Raw genomic sequence first — 22,228 nt, 5'->3', positions numbered from 1 at the left:
TAATTTTGATGTGATATTATTCCTTGAATGTTTTGATATACTATGATGTGTATGATACGACTATATGTTGATTACTTGTGTGTTCTCTTTACTTGTATTATACTATCAACATGATTTTAAAACTCACATCTTCGTTGTTTGTGTGTGCATGTTTGTACAAACGCATTTCAGATTGATAGTTGGTGATTCATACTCGATAGGAGATATCGGCAATAAGTCTTCTATTATATTTTATCAAGTCTTAAGCTAAAATATATTTTTATAAAATTATTACAAGTAACTATTATCTTGTAATTAATTATGCATTTTGATTAAAATGTTGACCATGTATTTTCCAAAAAAGATTAATAAAATTATTGCAATTTAATATTATCTGGTTATTAATTAAGTATTTTGACTAAAATGTTGACCATGTATTTTCCAAAAAAGAATAGTTAACTCTATTTGATTGTTATAATAAAGGGATCTAATGTAATTTTGAGTAGCTATGTTTATTTATATGAATGAGATACCTTAAACTATTATTTTGATTCTTTTAATGAAATTTGAAAGAAGTTTTATTCTCTTATTTAAGTAATTTTTTCTCTATTGTGAATTTATCTTTGAAAAATATTTAATTTTTTTCTACTATTAAAGTATTTTGGTTTATGATGTCACATGTAGGAACTAAAATTGAAAACAATAATATATGTAGAGACTAAAAAATATGAAAAAAAAAATGTATAGAGATTAAAAACTTATTTAACCATATGAATATTATACCATTTATTAAATTTTTAGGCTAAATTACATTTGTGGTCCTTTAACTTAATTTCAGGTAACGTTTTAGTCCTTTATCTTTTTTTTCTTCTCGATTTAGTCCTTTATTCCTAACAATATCAAATAAAGTATGAAAATATGGGTTTATTTGAAGATTTGTGTTACGAATTTGATGAAATTTGTATTATATTGAAGAATATAATTAATTTTATGAGTTTTGAATTAATTTTTTTTTGAATTTTTGTATAAAAAATGATAACATTGTTGAAATTTTAAAACATAAAATATCAAATTGTCACTTAAAATTAAAATAAAAGACTAAGTCAGGAAAAAAAAAAAAAAGATAAAGGACTAAAACGTTACCTGAAATTAAATTAAGGGACCACAAATGTAATTTAGCCAAATTCTTATTACAATTTAATTTAAAATCTAAATGAACATTGTATCGAACTGTGATTGAATGGCTCCACTCGAGATGTGTTGAGTTGTTTTATTATTAGTTTGTTGAGAGATCTTTACCATTATCCGAAGAATATAAATTTTAACTGTGTTATTAGGTCAATTTAACCTACGTGCATCATTCATCAATAAGCCTTCTCACAATTCTTCTCCAAACTTAATGGAACCGACCATGAGAAATAGACATTTTTAAATATTGATTTAACGTTACAGCATATCATATATTTATATTTATGATTCCTACTAGATACATTTTATAACTATTTGTTTTGGTATGATCAATCGAATGAATATTGTGGTTATGCATACCATTATAAATCATATAAAAACAATAATCAATTAAAATTGCACATATCTAATTTGTTAATTATCGTGTATTTGAACCGATTAACGTTGACACACATTGTTTTTCATACGATTTATGTTTGATTATTGTATGTTGGTCGTTAATCATTCTAATACTTTGCGCGTTTATCTAATAATAATATTTTTGGTGTTTTATCGCTTCTATGTTTGATTATCGCTTCTATGTTGTCGTCGCTTGATTTTAAAATCAAATTCACAAATGACATACAATTTTGAAATTTATTTTGAGGGTTTGCATTATCCAACAGGTGAAAAACTAACCTACTAAACTATTGTGAATTTTCGCTGAACAAATCATGAGAAATGTGTGTTGTTTGCTTTCAGGCTTATAAAGGAATTTGACGTTTCAATCTGCCATTTATATCAAATAGAATGATCATTCTCAAATTTGATTTTTGAGGAAGTTAAGTTTAAAAGAAATGGTATTAATTTGCTCCATCTCCAAAATGGAGTGATATTTAAAATTTCTTCACAAGGACTAAGATAAATTCTCAATACTAACACACTCTCAAAAACTAATTTATCTCTAAAAATATAAGTCTCTTTTAAATTACTATATGTATCAATATATATTTTTAAACATTTCTTTGATTAATATATTAATTATTTTCAAATTTTTTATTAATTAAAAAATTTCACTATTAATAGATTGAACATCTTATTTTAGATTCGAATTCGAAACTTCGTAATTTTTAAAGTTAATTATAGTAGTATTTATCCTCTCTTTTAAATAAAATAACACTACTAATTTATCTTGAAAATAAATATTTAAATTAAATATATTTATATAAAAGATATTTTGAAAATATATACACAAAAATTTAATATATATGAAAAAAATAATAGACAATTATAATTTGAAACGGAAATAGTGATACTAGCATTTTATTATTTCAACAAGCCGTCAATAGTAATGAATGCAACTATATTTTAGCAAAATTATTTTTATGGATTATGAAAATATTATATTAAATGCATAAGGAAATATAATTGCTTGAGTGGTAATATACACAGTGTATATGGATTTGTATTTTCGAATACCAATCTTATCTATTTTTTTTAATTATATAGATAATATTTGTAAAATTTTATATAATTTAAAATATTTAATATATTATTAAATATATTAAAATTAATATTATATATATTTATTAAACACTAATAATTTTTATGAGTTTCAATAAAATATCAAGTAATTTTAATTTGTATAAAATTTTGTATAAATTTAAAAAAGTTAATATTTTTTGTTAAAACAATGAACCGCCATATAAATATTGAGTGACAATTAGTCTCCTATAAAAAGGTGGGATTACTATTTAACTGAATATGAATTGTGCATAATTACTTTGAGATACAAATACATATTTTGTTAATGAAGAAGAACATTGAATTTAACGGTTGCAATAAATTAGTTTACTTCTCTTTTGTAACAAAAACACAAATTAGTTTACTTTTATACAAAAATTAAATTAAATTTTATTCATAGATATCTATCAAAAAATAAATATATATGAATTTGTATACGTGTCAAGATCTGAGAGCTATTAAATTATTATTATTTGTTCTTTTCCTTTATTTTTCCTCAATGCTACACTCCTTTATCAATGCAATGTCATCTCATGGTAGAGTTTCCTGTGTGCTCTCACAGCACGTTTCTGTTTGTTTTTTTGGCTCTGTCACTGTCCCTGCCTTCTTCCACAACGACACTAGTCTCCGTCTCTTCTTTCTTTTTCTTTTACTTCCTCACACCCCCCATCTTTTTACATTTACCCCCATCATTCTTCAACCCCAATAACAGTATTCAAATCATTCAACTTTCCTCAACCTGTTCCAAAACTTGAAACTTTTGGAACTTTGCTTTAATGGGTTTGAAGAAAATAGTCACCTAATCCATTTTCTCAATTCCTTTGTTTTTTCAACTATTTTTTTATGTATAAATATGTGCTTTTCTTTTCTATTATTACACAAAACCCAAAGTAACAAAATTTGAGACATTTCATGTTCTGTTTCTATTTCTGAGAAAACAAAACTTTGATTTTGTATTTGTTGTTGTTGTTTTTGTTTTTGTTTTTGTGTTTTTTTTTCTTTCCTTGTGGGGTGGTAAAAATGTCAACTTTGGAGATGACCCATGTTGATTTAGAACAAGGAAATCATCCTAGTAGTATTGTTGTTGGAAGTGATGTGAGTGGTGAAGGTAGTTTATGTTTCTCTGATGCTGATGATGGTACTTCAAGCTATTCACGTTTCTATTCAACAAATGGTGGTTCATATGATGATTACAGTTTTTCTTGTGTTTCTGATCCTGAGCTTGGTGGAGGTGTTCATGATGATGATTCAGGGAGAGTTTCTTCTGTCACTGATTGTTCTGTTGAGGTTGAAATTAGAATTGGGGTTCCTGAGATTAAGGTGCATTTGTCTAAAGTGGAGAAAGATTGTAGGATTTGTCACATGGGTTTGGAGAGTGAAAGTCATGAATCTGGTCCTCCTATTGAATTGGGTTGTTCTTGTAAGGATGATTTAGCTGCTGCTCATAAAAATTGTGCTGAAACTTGGTTCAAGATTAAGGGAAATAGGTCAGTTTCAAATTAAACCCTTATTATTATTTTTACTAGTTTTAATTGTCAAATTTATATTTTTTTTGGTCAAGTTTTGAAGCTTTTAGAAAAAAAATTAGACACCCTTTTGTTGATTGATGGCATTGAGAAATTAAATTTCTCAATTTGTGATTAATTTGATTAATGGAGAGATGGGGTAGAATGAAGTGAGAATGAGCTCAAGAGTTCGATCCTCATCCTCAGCATAATACTAATAAATTACTAACAATCAATGTATCCCGGCATAATATCAACAAAGTACAAATAATACATTGATTATTTGAAGAAAAGAAATTGATTATTTGAGAAATTTGGGAAATCAATTATCATAGAGTATGGAATTGATTAAAGTTTTGTCATTTGTGATAAGGATTGTTTAATTGATGATGAGTGTAAAGATGTAGAAGATGATGGAAAAAGTATATTGGAAGCATATTTTAGAATGTTTAAAGAACAAAAATTGCAAGGAAACAGACTCAATTATTTCTTCAAGAAAGAGGAAAGTCATTAGAAGATTAAATAATTTAAAGAAGGTGATGGAAAAATAAAGCATCAGTCAGTTCCACTGATTTGCTTGCTGACATGTCTTAGTGCAGTGGGATTCTTTGTTGCTTTGTTTCTTTTTCTGAAATTTAGGAATCTCTATATTACTCTTCCTTCAAATTGTTTTATTTTATTTTATTTTATTTAATCTCTTTTAAAGTTGAGATTTGACCCCTTCTGACTATTATTCATGTATGCAAAAATATCTTGGTGGTTGCTTGTTGATGTGCCACATAGAATATTTTAATCCATAATAAATAAATCACTGGTCCCAGATAACTTGTTCATTAGTACTTCATTTAACATGCATGATGAAAACTTTTATATTTGCATAATTGTTGTGATTTGTGAGTACTACAAGTTACTGAATTGACAGTACAATTGTCTAGATTCTTGTTGCTGTTCTTTGAGGTAAAATTTATCTATACTTTATGTACAGGTTCTGTAGTGTCCCTTGCAGATAGATAATATATAACATCTATGACCTTTATACAGTGGCACAGTGCTTATCCTTAATTTTTAATTACAATCCCTAAAGTCAGAATAAAAACTAGTTTTCTATGCTTTAGTTAATTTCATGAAAAGGGCATAGTTTATTATTGATTGACTGGTAAACCTTACATGTTTTGTTGTCAATTCAAAAGCATTTTTTTGGGGCCATTTATTGAGGAAGGATCTGTTTTTGTGGTAGAATTTGGACACAAATCCATCCAAGTGCATTATTTCATTGCTAAATTGAAATTGTAATGGAATAGAATTTGAATATTTTCAATTCTGGAATCTTTTTTTAATGTATGTTGTGATTGGTGCCTTCATTGGTGGTGGCAAATAATTCATATGACATCTTCTTTTCCTTTGTTTTGGAGCATTGAAAGTTGAAACCACTTAGTGCCTGTTGGATTGACGGTGAGTTTGGCAGAATTACAGTGTGTCTCTGTGATTTTTGCAAAAGCTACACTTTGCAGCTTGAACAACTTCAACAAAATCATAGTGCCAGAGTGATTTCGTCAAACACACTGTGATTTCGAGCATGTACTAAATGGTTTGCCAAACATAGTTGTGGATTTGTTAAAGGCAGCTATATACTTGTATACAGAGTTTCAAATCAGGCTAATGGATGGTTAAACCTTACTGATTTGTTTCAAATGAGTTATTCTGATTTGTTAAACATCTCAGTCATGACAACTTAGTATAAACTTGTATGCTAATGCTAAAGGATGGTTGAGATTGAAATTATTGAATTAGAATTAATTCATTTATTGCAAGTCAAAAGACTCCTAGTGTAATGTTATATGATGACTTGACTTTTGGATTTGTTAGCCATCAATATGACCTTTGGTTTTCCAATTTATTTATATAGTTCAGACATACTACTTCGTTCCTAAATATAGGAAGGACCCTATGGACAAAATCTAGGGAATTAAGAAAGTTGTTAGTTGTATTAAATTTTTTAACAATAAATATTGTTTTTACATGTTTTCCCTTCAAGAAAGAGTATTACTTAAACGTTAATATTATTGTATTTATTGTTGAATGCAGAAAAATATTTAAATTAATTAGGGGTATGTTTGTATAGAAATAAATAATGCAGTTGAAAATTCAAAGAGGATCTTATAAATAGGGACAATGAAATTTGCCAAGAGGATCTTATATTTAAGGACTGAAAGGTATTATCTGGCAATGCATTTAGTCCTTAATTTTCTTTTGGGGAATGACCATAGGAGTTGGAGAGATGAGGTAATGTGAGGTATTTTTTGTCTTATCCTCCATTTCATAGGGAAAATGGTCTTTGTAATTCAGAGTTCGATTAAGAGGTAAGTAAAGCCTGATCAATGATTGTTCTGGTCAGAGTTTTAACTCATGTACTCCCAATCTTTGAGCTTAACTGGAGCTCATTATCCACTTGAAGTGATGTGAATCTGAACCTCCCTCTAAAACATTAAAAAACATTTGATTACACTGTTGCAGGCATAGTATTTTTGGAAGTTATCATGTTTGTCTACTCTCTTCAGTTTTGAAATTTTGTAATTTTCTAATCATTTGTGTTTAAATTTTTTATAGGACCTGTGAAATTTGTCATTCCGTTGCGCGGAATGTTTACAGTGCAAACGAGGAATCAGCGGAGAATGTGATTGACAATAACAATGCTATTGCATCATCCACACTCTCAACAGCTGCTCCTTCATCAGAAACTCAAAGATTTTGGCACGGCCATCGCTTCTTGAATTTTCTTCTTGCTTGTATGGTTTTCGCATTTGTAATATCGTGGCTTTTCCACTTTAATGTGCCGTCATCGTAGTTTCATTCATAATTTAATGAACATTTGAAGCTTATTAGGGAGCAAACAAATAAGCTGAGAGAGGAAAAGAAAAGAGAGAAACAAAGAAAGAAATTCCAATTCAAAGTCCAATGAGATTGTTTTTTTAAGGAATGAATCCTTCTACAATTTGAGGCCTTATTGAGTTTATATAGGCATTATTATTCAATCCTTCTTCATTTAATGTTGTGCATTTGTCCTAGATTATTTAGCTTCACAAAAATTGTCTTTCAGAATCAATGTAATTTCTGGACAAGTACTCAAATGTATATTATATTATTTTATTATTATATATCATATTATATTGTGACTTTATGCTTTTAGGTGCATGGTGTGTTTTTTTCTACTAGTTTATTTTGAAAGTGATACTAGTGAAGACTGTTTTGAGGTTGTTGTAATTTGTTTTGGTGGTTAACTTGTCTGCATCAATGGGATGGGGTCATATAACTATGTTAATTAATGGATTAAATTCAAAGCTATCGACATAGATAGATATAAATAAACAATTGGTTTTTTAAATATATGTTTTAGTTCCCTTCTTTCTCAATTCTAAAATTAGCAATAGTATGAGGTCATATCATTAATCCAATAAATATCCTAATCAATTAATATTCAGAAACTGCTCATATCATAGGATGATGCAAGGTCAAGGTTGTGCATCACAAATTATTTACACCACCCAAAGTGAGTTTTTCATGACATGAATTATTTTGAAAAATTTTAACTTTAAATTTTTTATAATATATTTATGTTTCTAAAATTTAAATTAAATTTGCCAGTAGTATTTTTAGAAAAAGGGTAAAATGATTAGTTTGCTAAAAATTTAGGGGTAAAGATCTAATTGTTGAGATACATGATAAAATTCCAGTTGTTTAATGTGGACCACTTTTTTTATGGGTAAAAATTTAATGTGGGCCATTAAACTATAGAATGAGCAGTATTAGATTGGGCTTCTTGCTTGTCCACAATCTAGACCAACTAGTTGTTAACTCTTGTGACAAATTATACACAAGCAAATTATTGTTTGACACTCTTTGTTTGTTCCAACATGAATGCAGCTTTTATCTTGTACAAATTATTATTATTATTATTATTATTATTATTATTATTATTATTATTATTATTGTTGTTATTATTGTTGTTATTATTATTGTTCTTATTATTATTGTTATTATTATTGTTATTATATGACTTTGTTTTTTCTCTTGCTTTTCTTGGGTTACATATTTGTTATATGAAATAGAAAACGAGACACATTTCTTCACTCCAACAAGTTTCAAATACATGTTCAATTTTGATAAAGATAAAATGAATCGAAAAATATATAATTAATTTTGATATATTTATTTCTTCAAGAATAGAATTGACGTTAAGTTTTGAATTCGAACTCAAGACTTCACATTATGTGAATTAATTATAATAGTATTTATCATCTCTTCTAAAATAAAAATAAAAATTAATTTTGTCTTATAGACAAAAAACATGAATTGATTTTGTTTTTAAAAGTGGATTTAATTTCAAATTAAAATTTGAAAATTTTGTTTTTTAGAATTGGTTTTTCATATCAAATTTATTGTTTAATTTATTTTAACATGAATATATCCAAAATAAAATTCTTTAATTCATTTCTCTTTGAATTTGAACCAAAATTAATTTTACAAAATGCATTCAAAATCAACTAAGCAAACTTAGCCACCAAGTATGGAATTCAAAAAAACCTTGTGTATATTTAACATGATTTTCAAACACATCATAGGAACCTAGGAAGGGTCAAACTTAAGGATGACAATAAATTTGGCTTTAATAAAGAATTATTTAACATGACCTCTCCCTGCTACAAGATGGGCCTTGATGATGGGCCGAGTGCATTGTTTTTCTATTAGAAATATTTTACTTCATACCTCAAAAATCATGATTCTATCCTCTAAAGTCAAATTTTATGTTTTTAATATATGTTTGTGTTTCAAAAAAAATTAAAAGAATTTCTAAAACATAAATATATTTAGAAAACTTTTTTAAAAAAGTGTTTTTATTTTTTAAAATGCAGTTTGAATTTTTAGGAAATATTTTTATTCTAGAAAAAAAAATTCAGAACACATTTGTATTCTTAAAAAAAATTTAAAAAATTTCTGCTACATAAATGTGTTCCTAAATTCTTTAAAAAAAAATTTTTGATTCACAAAATTCAAATTTTCTAATGTGTTATGGAATTTTTTTAAAAGAATTTTTGATACACAAAATTCAATTTTCTAAAATACATTTGTGTACCGGAATTTTTTTTTCAATACACAGTTTAAATTTTCTAAAATATACCGAAATTTTTTTTAAAAGTTTTTTGGTACACAGTTTAAATTTTCTAAAAGACATTTGTGTACCAGAATATTTAAAAAAAGATTTTTGAAACACAAAATTTCATTTTTTAAAATACGTTTGTGTACCGAAAAACTTTTTTAAAAAAGTTTGTCAATATAGAAAGTTCAAATTTTCTGAAATACAAATATTCCAAAAAAAAAATTCATGTTTTCCGAAATTCAAATTATATTTAATAGAGTGTAAATTTTTTATTAAAGAAAATAGAAAAAATAAAATAGATAATATATATAAAATATGCGATAGGAATATAAATGTAGGATATAAAGTATAATTTCCTTCCAAGGGAATAAAAAAAAACAACGAAACTACTCTTTAATTAATTTTTTTAAATCTTGTAGCATCACATAAAAAAGAGATGAGAAAAGACTGAGAGGATAATGAAGTCAAATATTATGGCTTTGGCCACCAATGGTTAGGGGTGAAAATAGGCTGGATCGACTTAGCCTTTGTTAAGTCGGAGTCTGGTCTGTCAAAAACTTCAAGGCCTACGTATGGTATGTGGTATGTCATAGACTTACTTATTAGGCATGAATCTGACTTTGATAAAAGTTTGATATGGTATGTTAGCTTACTTAAAAGTTTATTTCATTTTAACATTTTTGAATAAGTAATCAAACATATCTTTAAATAGATAAATGAGTTAATATGTCAATAAAATTAAGTTCTATTTTGATATTTAACATTACATTTTGAAGAATATGACTTTATATACATTATACTTAAATTATATTTTATAATAATACATTTAAATATATCAAAAACTAAATGAGATTAATATGCATAAATTACTAAAAGTTGAATATATAATAAAAAGATCAAAATTTAATATAATAATTATAGTAGTAAAAAAATATTATTTATATTTATTTAAATAGATCGGCCTAAAATGATTATTACGTAGCATGTAGTCTGACATTTTTAAATAAATAAAATTTTTTTAAAACTTTGACCATATCTTCTATTAAAGGGAGTACGAAGATACTCTAATCCGATAAGTTCAGTCTCAAATTCTACCTATCTTCTATAAAATCAAAGATGCATTTAATCGATTTCCCACAAGTAGGGGTGGGCAAAGTTCAGTTCTGAACTAGAACCGTTTGAAAATTGAACCGAACTGATTTTCAGTTCGAAAAAATAAATCGAACAAATTTCCAGTTTAAAAAACCGAACCGAACCGGTTTTAAAAAATGGTGAACCGGTTTTTTATTTTGAACCAAACCGAACTGGTTTAACTTAGTTTTGTTGTTCATATAGGCCAAATTTTACATTATTGCCCCTAATTACTTATAAAAAAACAAATTTGGTTCAAGTTTTTTGAAATAAAAATCAGTTCGGTTCAGTTTTTTTAAATTAAAAACCAGTTCGATTCGGTTTTTTAAATTGAAAACCGGTTCGGTTCAGTTCTTGTTTTAGAAAATCAGTTCGAAAACAGTTCGGTTTTCAATTTTTATAAATCAGTTCAGTTCAAAACCAGTACGATTCGGTTCAGTTTAGCAGTTTGGTTCAGTTTTTAGTTTTTTTAAATACCCCTATCCACAAGCCATACTATGTTGGCTTTGGAAAATAATTATCTGCAGTTTTTTTCCCTCATGTTTGTATGGTGGAATCTCAACCACAAAAAAAAATAAAAAAAAATAGAGAGTAGTGTTCAAAATTTTCAAAGAGGAAAGAGATATAGTTTAAAGGCTGAGATTTCAATCGAAGGAAAAACCAATGCAAACTCCATTGGAGGGAGTCCATTCCTGTTGCCCTTTTTGCTACCTCATTTGTGACTTGCATAACATTGTAGCCTTAGATTTCTTTCTTTCTTTCTTATAGTTGGATCAGTGCAACAATGCTATGTTATTGGACTCCAATACTGGGTTATATTTTCTATATAAATCTAAAAAAGTTTCTTTTTTTATCTCTTAGTTTTTGTCAAAATCTCAAATTTTATTCGATTTAACTAATCATGATGTGTATTTTATATATTTAGATTGTTCAATCCAAATCAACATTGTCAAAATCACAAGTTAGCACTTAAGACTTTATGAATTTAAATAGCACTTTTGAGTTAACTCAATAGAGTCAACTCAATAATAAACTCAAAATCTTATAAATTTAAAGATTTAATTGAATTAACTCAATTAAAATCATGAATTAACTCGTAAACACAATTAAACTTGCAAATTAGTATCTACTGTCTAGTCAAATATTTGAACTAATTTTTTTATAAAAAAAAAAACAGTGAAATTAAATCATTTAACTAATAAAAATAAAAATCAATTTATTGGATACAATAAAGAAAGAAAATGGCACATTAAATGCATACCATAAATATCACTTTAATCCAAGTTATGCAGGCACCATGTGTTTTTTATAGAAATTTTTTTTTCCTCCATTTTGTACAACCTTATAATATGTGACTAAAAGTTTAAAAGTCTAAACAAGAATACTATGCTGTTATCCTATTTTGTTAACATTCATTTTTCTCTTCTAAAAACAGTTTTATTCTACTATTAATAAGTATTGGGGATTTTTTATTTTATTTTACGGTTTCTTTTATATTTTATATTTGCTAATTAAATTAATATTAGCAATATATTTTAAAACGACGTAGATGAAGCCCTTGTATAATTTCTAAAAAGTCTAATTTAACACAAGTTTATAAATATGACACTTTTATTTATCATGGTAATTTAATATATTTTCTCTATAATTAAGTTAAATTTTATGTATTTATGTAATATTTAAATATATATGTTATGTATATATTATTTTTAATTATATTTTAATATGAAATAAATTCATACAAGTTTACAATTCAAATTTACTAGGCAATTTCATTTAAATAAAACGAGTTTACTTAAATTCTCGAGTTTGATGATTCTAATCTAGATATATATTTTTATATAATATTTAAAAATATTTAGAGTGAGAGAAAAACACCCAAAATCTATTAGTGGCTCAAACTGTTAAAACCATTTCATCCCTTTAGAAAAGTTATCTTTTGTACCCCTCAATTAATCTTATACTTCTTCATTTAAAAAATTTATGTTTGAAATATCCAAAATACCCTCAGTAAAACTATAAAAATTAAAAAGTTATCTCTTACCTCCACAAGTTCTGTTTTCCAAAAAAAGTGAGTGTTGTTGAATTTTTTTTTACCGTAAGTTTCAGGATGAAATATCCGGTAGTTATAAATCAATACCGGAAATTTCATTTTTAAAATTTCCGGGAGTACCATCCAGAAATTTGAAATTTTCGGTATTGAATTATAACTGTCAGAAATTTGAAATTTCTGGGATATTCACAGGAAATTTCATTCCTCAATGAAATTTCCTGCGACCATGTATTAGGCTTATAAATTTTTTTCCTTCTCATTTTTTACAATTACAAAATTGTTTATTTAATAAAACAAAAATAATTATAATATTTTAAAAACAAAATATTATTAATAAATTAAATAATAAAATAAAATTATATTAATAATAATAATAATAATAAAGTAAAGTAAATTATATTATTAAAATTTTATATTTTTTTAAATATTTTTACTATTATTTTTTAATTACATTAAAAATATTTATTATTATTATTATTTATTTTTATTTTTATTTATTAGATCGGAATAAAAATAGGAGGAAATTGTTAAGAAAATAAGTTGTTATTTTATAAAATATTCGCAATAAAAATATCAGTGAGTTATTAAGAAAATATGTTGTTATTTTATCGACAAAATATTAGAGACACGTTAATTATTTTGGCACATTTAGTCGACCGTATTTTTTTAATATATTTTATTTTATTAATAGTATTTTGATTTTTTAAATTAATTAAAAATAATTAAAAAATCAAAATACATTAAATTGGAGAAAAATAAATAAAAAATTATATTATCAAAATAAAATAAAATACATTAAATTGAAAAAAAAATGCGATTAAATAGATCTGCCAAAACAAACGACTTGTTATATTATAATAACTTCCTCTTTTTTTTTTCTTTTCGGTCTAATAAATAAAAATTATTAAAAATAATAATAATAATAAAATTTGAATTTAATGTATTTTTTTTCTTCAATTTGTGGTTTTTTTTTCTTTAATTTAATATATTTTGTTTGTTCGATTTAATTTATTTTATTTTATTTTATTAATATAATTTACTCTATTATTATAAAAAAAATCGTTGTATTTTTTCATCACTATTTTAAAATAAAAAAATTACATACCAGATTTTTTATTTTTCCGATTAAATAAAATAACTACCGGATATTTCAAAAAATTGAAATTTCCAGTAAGATAAATGTAACTACCAGATATTTCAAAAATTTAAAATTTTCGGTAACGAAAATATAACTACTGGAATTTTCTAATTTCCAGTAATGTATATGTAACTACCGAATACTTCATGGCACAAATTTCCGGTATTATAAATACTTTACCGAAATTTTGGTGGTTAAATTTCCGGTAAAATTGTATCGGATATTTGAAATACGAGATTTTCAATAGTGAATATTTGTGTACCGGAATTTAATGAAAGAATTTTATGTGCCGGAAATTTGGTTGAGGGGGTGAGATTTTAAAGTGATTTTTTTACCATTCAATGAAATTTATAAGGACAATTTTGAGTTTTTAACAATTTGAAGGGTATAAGATTAATTGTGGGGTACAAAAACCAACTTTCCTCCTCTTGATATACACGTTTTAGAATTTTATAGTTTTCCAACAAAAATAATAGTTTCCCCAAAAGTAACAATAACGGTAATAGATTTTAGAGTGGCGCATGACCACAATCATATACTTGAATATATTCATCAATTTTGTTTCTAACGGTAATAGATTTTAGAGTGGCGCATGACCACAATCATATACTTGAATATATTCATCAATTTTTTTTGGAAACAAAAGCTCAAAATGAAATTGATCTCAAAGTCATAAGTAATTGTAAGAGTAGGTGTTATTATTCACACCCCCGTTATGTCACAGTAATGATTTTGTATATGATCACTCTCACTCATATATCATGTCTTATATGTAATTGCACACTTTCTCTCTGTAAATGTGTTTGTGTGTACACGTTTATGTCACAATATGATGAGTACATAGTTCTCTTTTCTGAATTGACTAACTTTTCCAGCTTAAAATCCGCTACAACCTCTACCTTTTTCTAATGCCATCTCCAACACTGCATACAAGATTCTTGCATTATTGGGAACGGTATCAAATTTGGAATCTCACATTTGTGTAACTTCAGTATTTATTTAATTAAGGTCATATAATACGGAAAAAAAATATAATTTTTAATTTTTATTTTATAATTCAAAATTATAAATTTAAATATGAATTATTTGATCTTTGATCGAAATACTGATGTTTTGAGTGTGTGAAGGAATTTCGAACTACTAAGAAGTCATTAGATAGAAGTTGATTTATTTAAAAACCGTCTAAATCTTAACAACAATCATGCTATTATCCATAAACAGAAGTTCATAGTATTATTTGTCGTCACAGATGAAAGAGTAATTTTGTGGATCTCGGTTGGAACAAAAAAAAATTATGAATGTCTCAAAACACAACTAATCAACTCATATTTATTTAAAATCGATTAGATAATTATCTTAATTAATATAAGAATGCGAACGACTTTGAACTTTTTGGTAAAAATGGCAATATCGATCATTGCCGAAATTTTGAGCAATTTTGAAACAACGATCCATCGTAAATCACATGTTACACATCCCAACTGTAACTATTACTTTAAACATAAAGGCAACTTTTTTTTGGATAGAGATATGTAATTACAATTGGTATCCACAAAAGAAGATGATGACACAAAGTTTGTTATTCCAATTACTAGTTGAGAATATATATATTATGCATACTCATACAATAAACAGCTCAGACATGGATATAATTAGGTGGATTTCCAATTATACTTTTAGGTCGATTTCAAATTAAGATTGGAATCATTTGAAAACCTTATCGGATTTACTTTGGACTCATGAGCACTATAGTTCATGGCCCAGCTTGCACAGTCCATATTTCACGACTAATACAGCTGCCAATGTTTTAAATTGTATGTTGAGAATACATATAACGTGACATTGTTGAGTAAGTACATATGGAAGATTCAAATTCAATTGATTTGAGTATACCCAAAAATGGGTGGGATCTATTTTTCCTAGCAATGGTACATATATGAACCAATAATAGCGACACCATTGGATGCTCCCTTACAATTAGCTTTAATCATACCACAAATACCGCACGCTTAGGGGGGAAAATAACTGTAGTTATGAGGCCTATAATTGTAATGGTCACAAGTTTTACCAAAAACATAAAACACGAATTCATGGTTAATATAACACACCCTATATAATTAGACCAGGTGTTTAATTTAAGCAAATATATAGGCCATAACAAGTCTATGGCCCATGTGATAACGATAGGATTTTCAACTTGTAATGTAATTCATCCGCATGCGATTAGTGTCATTTTCGTTTATTTTCCGTATACTACAAAATTATTATAATAAAAAAAATTATTTTATTAAATTATTTTTCATAATTATTGGTTTCTTTTTTACTATTGTAAATGTAAAATAAAATTAATATTTTAATACATGATAATAATTAAAGAGTCCAACTAAAAACGAATTATTAGTTCCTTTCAAAATTTGATAGTAATATTTATTTTGAAATAAATTATTTTTGTTAAAGTAATGTTCATTGTGAGATGCTTTTTACTGTTATAAAATAAAAAGAGTAAAGTTTTACTATATATTATTTCAATTAGAATTCATTTGTATTTTTCTTCAAAACAATTTGTTGTTGGGTAAAATTCATTAACATTTGATTAGATTAAATTGTATGAGTAACAAGGATTGGGACCATTCATAAACCATTATTATTACTAACTTACTATTATTATTATGTGTCGTAAACATGTGCTTGTTGACATCACTTGTTACCATTTCAATTTAAGGAATTATGCTAGCTTCTCTAGCTTTTGACAACAACCAAACTCATCATTTTAGGTAATGTGCCCTCCAACAATGAGTATTAAGACACGGTATGATAAATAAGTTGGTCCTTTTCACCTTGAGAATTTTCTCATTAATATGAAATGTCCTTTTCATCCTCAACAACCAGTAATAGAAGAGTAATAGTTGTCTCAACAACCTAAAATGTATTTTAGCAAAAACTTATATGGGACAAATTGTCTTGAACATGATGAAATTTGTACAATTTTTTTTATAATAAATTAGTACCATAATTTCTTTTTTTATATATATATTACGATAATATCTAATAGATTTCACTCTTCTAAAGTAAACAATTTACTTTAAAAAAAAAAATTAATATCAACTATTAATAATCAAATCAATAGTTTGTATTATTTATACATAAATAACCAGCCATTAATAGTTATATTATTGAGTCAAAAAAAATAGTTATATTATCAATTATTGATTTCTTCACTTTAGAAATTTCTTACTTTAGAATATCAAATCCAAATTTCATAATATAGTGAAATGTAATTGAATTAATTAATGATTTTAGTTGATAATACATAGCCTTTCAACTCAAGTTATTGACTTATCCACTCTTAAATAGGTATTCACTCATCCAAATGAATATTGTTCAGCAAGAATTTTCCAATCACTAAAACTAAATTCAATGTGACTAATGTTTTTTTTTCTTTTTGAGAAATTCAATGTGACTAATGTTAATCTCAAGAGAAACAAGTACTATTTTACCTGCCCTTCAAAAAAATCATTTCGAAAGTAATTTTATTTTACCATAAAAAATAATTAATTTAAATTTATTTTACTGAGGATTTTCCTCACCATGGAACATGAAGATAAAAATACCAAAAATAATACTATACACATTTGAACTTGTGATGCAATATGAATTGAAAAAATTTCTACAGCACCAAACAATTAAACAATGGACCAAAGCTGCAATATGTTAAAAGAAGCACAACCTAGTTACAATGTGCTTAATAATAATACAAATCAATCAGGCTACTAATATTTCCATGTTACAAAAATTCAACTAATTGAAGGTTGCAGCTTCCCAATGAATGACAATGTTGCATTGCAGCAGATCCAAAATCCAATTTGTGCAGAGATACAAAAAGCTCATAAATCTATGCACCATTCTTAGTAGAGTCAGCATGATGTGCATGGCCATCTTCCAGAATCTTGCCATTTGATTGAGTTCTCTGCCTCTGAACAAAGTGCCAATAACAATGTTAAGTCCATATCACAAGACAATGACATGACATAAGAAAAGAGGAAAGAAAAAGACAAACATATTGTAAAGGTCGGTCAATTTAATCCCTCAAATATGTGAAATGTCACTTTAGCCCCTTAAATTGAACATCAAAGACTAAATTTATCGACTTGTTTTAAGGGACTAATTTGTTATTTCATACATTTGAAAGACTACGCCTATATTAGATTTCACGGTGGGAGTAACAAAATTACAGTCAGTCATTGTGATTTAGCAAAAACTACACTTCGTAGCTTCAACAAAATCACGGTGGTTCAGTGTGATTTTGCAAATCCTACCATGAAACCAAACATGCACTAAGAACAAAATGCTGATTTAGTAAAAAAAAAGACAAGTAGATTTATAATTATACCCAATCTGAAGGGTCAACAGAATTGCCATTTAACAGCTTATGGTTTTCTTCTTTGTTTCTGCCATCTTTGTTGTCTTTGGTGCTCAATGGTAGCAGCAATGTTGCAGCTGTCCTGTCTGGCAATTCTGTTGTTGTAGAATTACAAAGTTAGCACACAATATCAAACAGAAAATGACAGAACCATAATAATATATAATAATTATGTCCTTATTGTCTCTAATGTACTAACCTTGTAATTTCTTCTCAACAAAAAATACCACCAAATTAACAGTATACCTGCCAGAATCAGAATGTCGTGTTACAATAGAAAGAAAAAGGACATGGACATGGACATGGACCACAATTTTTTCAAATCAACAATTTAGTCCTTAAAATTCTAGGCTTCAGGCAATTTGGTTCGTGAAATTACTGAAATTCTAAAATGACTGTCAAATTGAAAATCCTTGATCATATTAGTCTATTTGTGTCGGCCAGTAAAGTCCGTGAAATTGTCTTGGAGAGACTATGATCAATGATTTTCAAATTCATCGATCAATTTAAAATTTTGTTGGTTTTCAAAACCAAATTGTCTGAAGAACTAAATTGGTGATTCACTCCAATTAAAATGCTCCTTACCAAGCGACAACTACATCAACTGTATAATGTTTGCGCGATGCTACTATCAGAAGACTCTGAATCACTATAAGAGTCCATCCTAGCTGCTTTATGCACCTGCGCCGATTCAAAATTAACACCATAAGTCATCATTGAAATCTAAATGTGGCATAAAAATAACAGTGATGACGATTTACAAAATAACAAATGATGCAAAACCCGTATGAAAGAAACTTATGAGCCAATTTACCTTCGTGTGCCATATCTCTGATATGTGTTAACGAAGACTAGAGTAAAGATCATGTGTGATGAAAATATCAAATCCCCGCATCCATATATCACGCCGTGAGGAACTGCATTTTGAAAAACCAAATGAGCACCGAAACAACAACAAAGGTATTTAAGCAAGACAACTCCCAGGGAAAAAAAAAATTACTAACAATTAATCAATAGGACTTCAGCGACACTTTTCGGATGAGGCAGTGTTGCAAGTGGAGATCCCTGCATAATACAAGTAGTGGTAAGTTAAAAAAAAATTATTTTAAAAGAGAAAAGTATATGCAAGCGTGTAATTTATCACTTGAAGTAAATCAAAATTTAAACTACAAATGACAAACAAAAAGAAAATTATACCTCACGGCAATGGTAGTTTGGACCAGGAAGCTGCGTCGAATAAAATGTCACTATGCGAAGAAACTGAGAAGCCTGCAGTTAACAACAGAGGAACCAGCTTAATAACAGTTCTACTTCCCCTTTCATTTATATCAGCTTATTTATTAACTTATCTTTCTTGCTTAATTATTAATAATTAAGCCACCAAATCATGACAACACTTTAATAATCAACATTACCCTTGTTAACAACAAACTCTATTTCAATTTTTAAGGCTAATCACTCCCGAGCTTTAGTGTTATAGCACTTACACATAAGAAAGCTAGAACCCTGCACCATATTAGAACCGTGTAGATCTTTTTGCTCTTGAATATGAAAGGATGGAATGTCCACTGCAAATGCACATTTTAAATTATATCATTAATTATTAAAACTTCATAATGACACTAATTGAGAGAAGAACTTCATAGAGGCAAAGAGAGAGTTCTTACAAGGACAAAAGATAAAAAGATAACTGTAAACAAAGATTCACTAATGTAAGCTCTTTCTTGACCAAGCTCCTGTAAAAACCACCAACATCAAAAATCAAAAGACAATCCTATGAAAGACATTTTTTTTCAAGAGAGAAAGGGATTACAATAACAAACCGGAAGAAGGAAGAATCCAAGATCCTGCAATGTAGGGCCAGGCCTATGTAAATAATGAACTCCTCTTGCAGCCAAACCATGAATGTACTGTATAGAAAACAGTTCAACTTTTGATTTAGACATCATTGATACATATAAAACAAAAAGTGTGTCAAATTACACAGTAACATAAAGTATCATAAAATACCCCTTCATGCATTAATATTTAAAAAAAATTGTCAATCTAATTTCTTTTCCTTTTCTGAAACAGAATAATAATTTAAATTTTTCAATAACAAAATTGAAACATTTGATGAGTGTGGAAAACAAATAGATTCAGCTCTACATGGAGTTGGTAAATATGTAATTAAGCTGTAATAAATATGTGAAGTCTGTTACTTATACTTATGATATCAGCAATCATCATTTCATTAAAGAACACAATAAATGTTCCAATTTTGAGCATGCATGTAAAATGCAAAATCATCACACAGTTGCAGAATAACGCATAGAAGATTAGTATTAAAAAATTGTTAAAATTCTTGTTTCTGATCTAGAAAGCAATAAATCTCTAAATTTGCCAACTCAACATAAGAGAAAACAAACTTTTTGTAACGTTCAAGTAACGTTCTCACAACCAAATGTGAAAACTACTTTAACTACTTTAACATCAACACAGAAAAGGAAAAACAAAACAAAAAATAACCTTTCCATTTTTCTCACAAAAGGGTAACCATAATAACAAAAAACAGTGAAACAATTCATAAAAATTTAATCAAAAAATGAAAAGGGTCAAAAAATGAAACCTGAAAAACTAAACCAGCGAGAAGGTACTTCCAATTCTCCACAAGGAGGTTAATTTCTGTGGTTGTCTCTGCACAAACTCTCTTCCATAGCTACAAATACAAACATTTATACATTCTATAAAAACAAACCATACCAAAATGAAAAAATGGTATATAGTAAACATTAAAAATGTCGAAATTATTAATAAAAAAACAACCTTGGAAGCCTCACGACCAATGTAAAGCGACATGTTTTTCTTGTTATTGTAGGTTGTTATTGTTGATGAAGAAGATGTTGTTGATGATGCTGTTGTTGTAACAGAGTAACGACTACTTTCCATATCACTTCAAAAAAACACTCTTAATAAGGTCGACATCATTGCCATCATAAAGAACACCAAACAACAATCGCATCAAAACCCAGATAAGAATCAATTCCTTTTTCACTTTCCCACTATAAAAAATGAATCTTTCCTTCGAAAAACACACACCCACAAAGGAAAATTGATAAAACAACACAACCCTTAATTCAAAAAAAAAAAACGATTCAAAGTTTTTGTGAAGAACAGAAGAGGGGATCTGAGGAGAAAAAGTGAGACCCAGAAATGATTAAGATCGAGAGAATCTAGATAACGATGATGATGATGATAATAAGAAAATGCCCAAAAATAAAAAAGGGAATTTTGTGTGAAAATTGAAATGGTGAAAAGGGGATTTCTCTCTCTTCCTGGTCTTCTCTGGGTGCTTTCTTTTTTCTCTCTCTGGATTCTCTTCCCTTTCTCGCTTGGGTCTCTCTCTCTGACTGCAATGCACGCGAGTTGAACACGGAGGAGACAGTTGAGAAGAGGAGGAGAATAAATAAACACACTATATATACAAATACCAACTTGCTTTTTTTATATTCTTTTTTTTTTTTAGTTTTTTTATTTGTGTTAAAAAGAAAATATGAGTTTGGTGTTTGAATTTTCGCCATCACGATTTGATTTTGAATGGGAAAAACGAAAAAGATGGGAAGGTGGTGAGAGATGACAAACTAAATTAATATTTCAAATATGCCAGCGCTACTAGTTTTTTTTTTTTTAACCAAAAAGAATTTTAGACCAGTTGACAGAGAAATATTTGTTTGAGTACAATATTCGTACACAAATATTTATAAAAATAATTAAGTAATATGAGTAAATTATTTTTTTATTAATTATTTTTATAAATGTGTATTTAAATATTTGTTATTTGGATTTGTGTTCATATAAGACTTGTTTCGAGTGCATATTGAAGAGGAGAACAATATTTGTTTTCTCTAAAATAGATAAAATTAATAATTAATTTATTTAATTTATCAATTTCTTATTTTAGATGAAAACTTTTTTTTTCTAAAGAAATGAATGAGAGTTTCATGTAAAGTGGTGAGATATACACATATTTCACATAATAAAAATGTAAGTGTTAAAAATAGAGTTTTAAAGAGTATTGCTAGGATTATTCAATTTTAAAATGTGCTTCAAAATTTTTTTTTAGATTTAATTGTAATTTTGGTCCTTTTATTTTTATTATTTTATGGAATTGATCTAC

General features: G+C 27.1%; 2 protein-coding genes across 2 annotated transcripts; one reads left to right on the top strand and one right to left on the bottom strand.

Annotated features, from left to right (window-relative positions):
* The first annotated feature begins 3,180 nt into the window (after positions 1-3,180).
* On the top strand, positions 3,181-7,361 carry LOC101493065 (uncharacterized). Its single transcript, XM_004492332.4, has 2 exons — positions 3,181-4,157; positions 6,783-7,361. The coding sequence occupies exons 1-2, from the start codon at positions 3,691-3,693 to the stop codon at positions 7,018-7,020; spliced, it is 705 nt and encodes a 234-aa protein (XP_004492389.1). The 5' UTR covers positions 3,181-3,690; the 3' UTR covers positions 7,021-7,361.
* Positions 7,362-17,277: 9,916 nt separating this feature from the next.
* Positions 17,278-21,527, bottom strand: LOC101492499 (phosphatidylinositol:ceramide inositolphosphotransferase 2). The gene is made up of 12 exons (XM_004492330.4): positions 20,878-21,527; positions 20,681-20,770; positions 19,896-19,982; positions 19,740-19,808; positions 19,560-19,640; positions 19,270-19,341; positions 19,077-19,137; positions 18,887-18,989; positions 18,658-18,753; positions 18,272-18,318; positions 18,043-18,167; positions 17,278-17,625 (listed from the first exon to the last, which is right to left on the bottom strand). Exons 1-12 carry the CDS (start codon positions 20,998-21,000, stop codon positions 17,545-17,547), a joined length of 1,035 nt encoding a protein of 344 aa, XP_004492387.1. The 5' UTR covers positions 21,001-21,527; the 3' UTR covers positions 17,278-17,544.
* Between the last annotated feature and the right edge of the window lie 701 nt (positions 21,528-22,228).

Source organism: Cicer arietinum, chromosome 3 (assembly GCF_000331145.2).
Source record: "Cicer arietinum cultivar CDC Frontier isolate Library 1 chromosome 3, Cicar.CDCFrontier_v2.0, whole genome shotgun sequence".
NCBI lineage: Eukaryota > Viridiplantae > Streptophyta > Magnoliopsida > Fabales > Fabaceae > Cicer > Cicer arietinum.
This window is presented reverse-complemented; position numbering and strand designations above follow the sequence as displayed.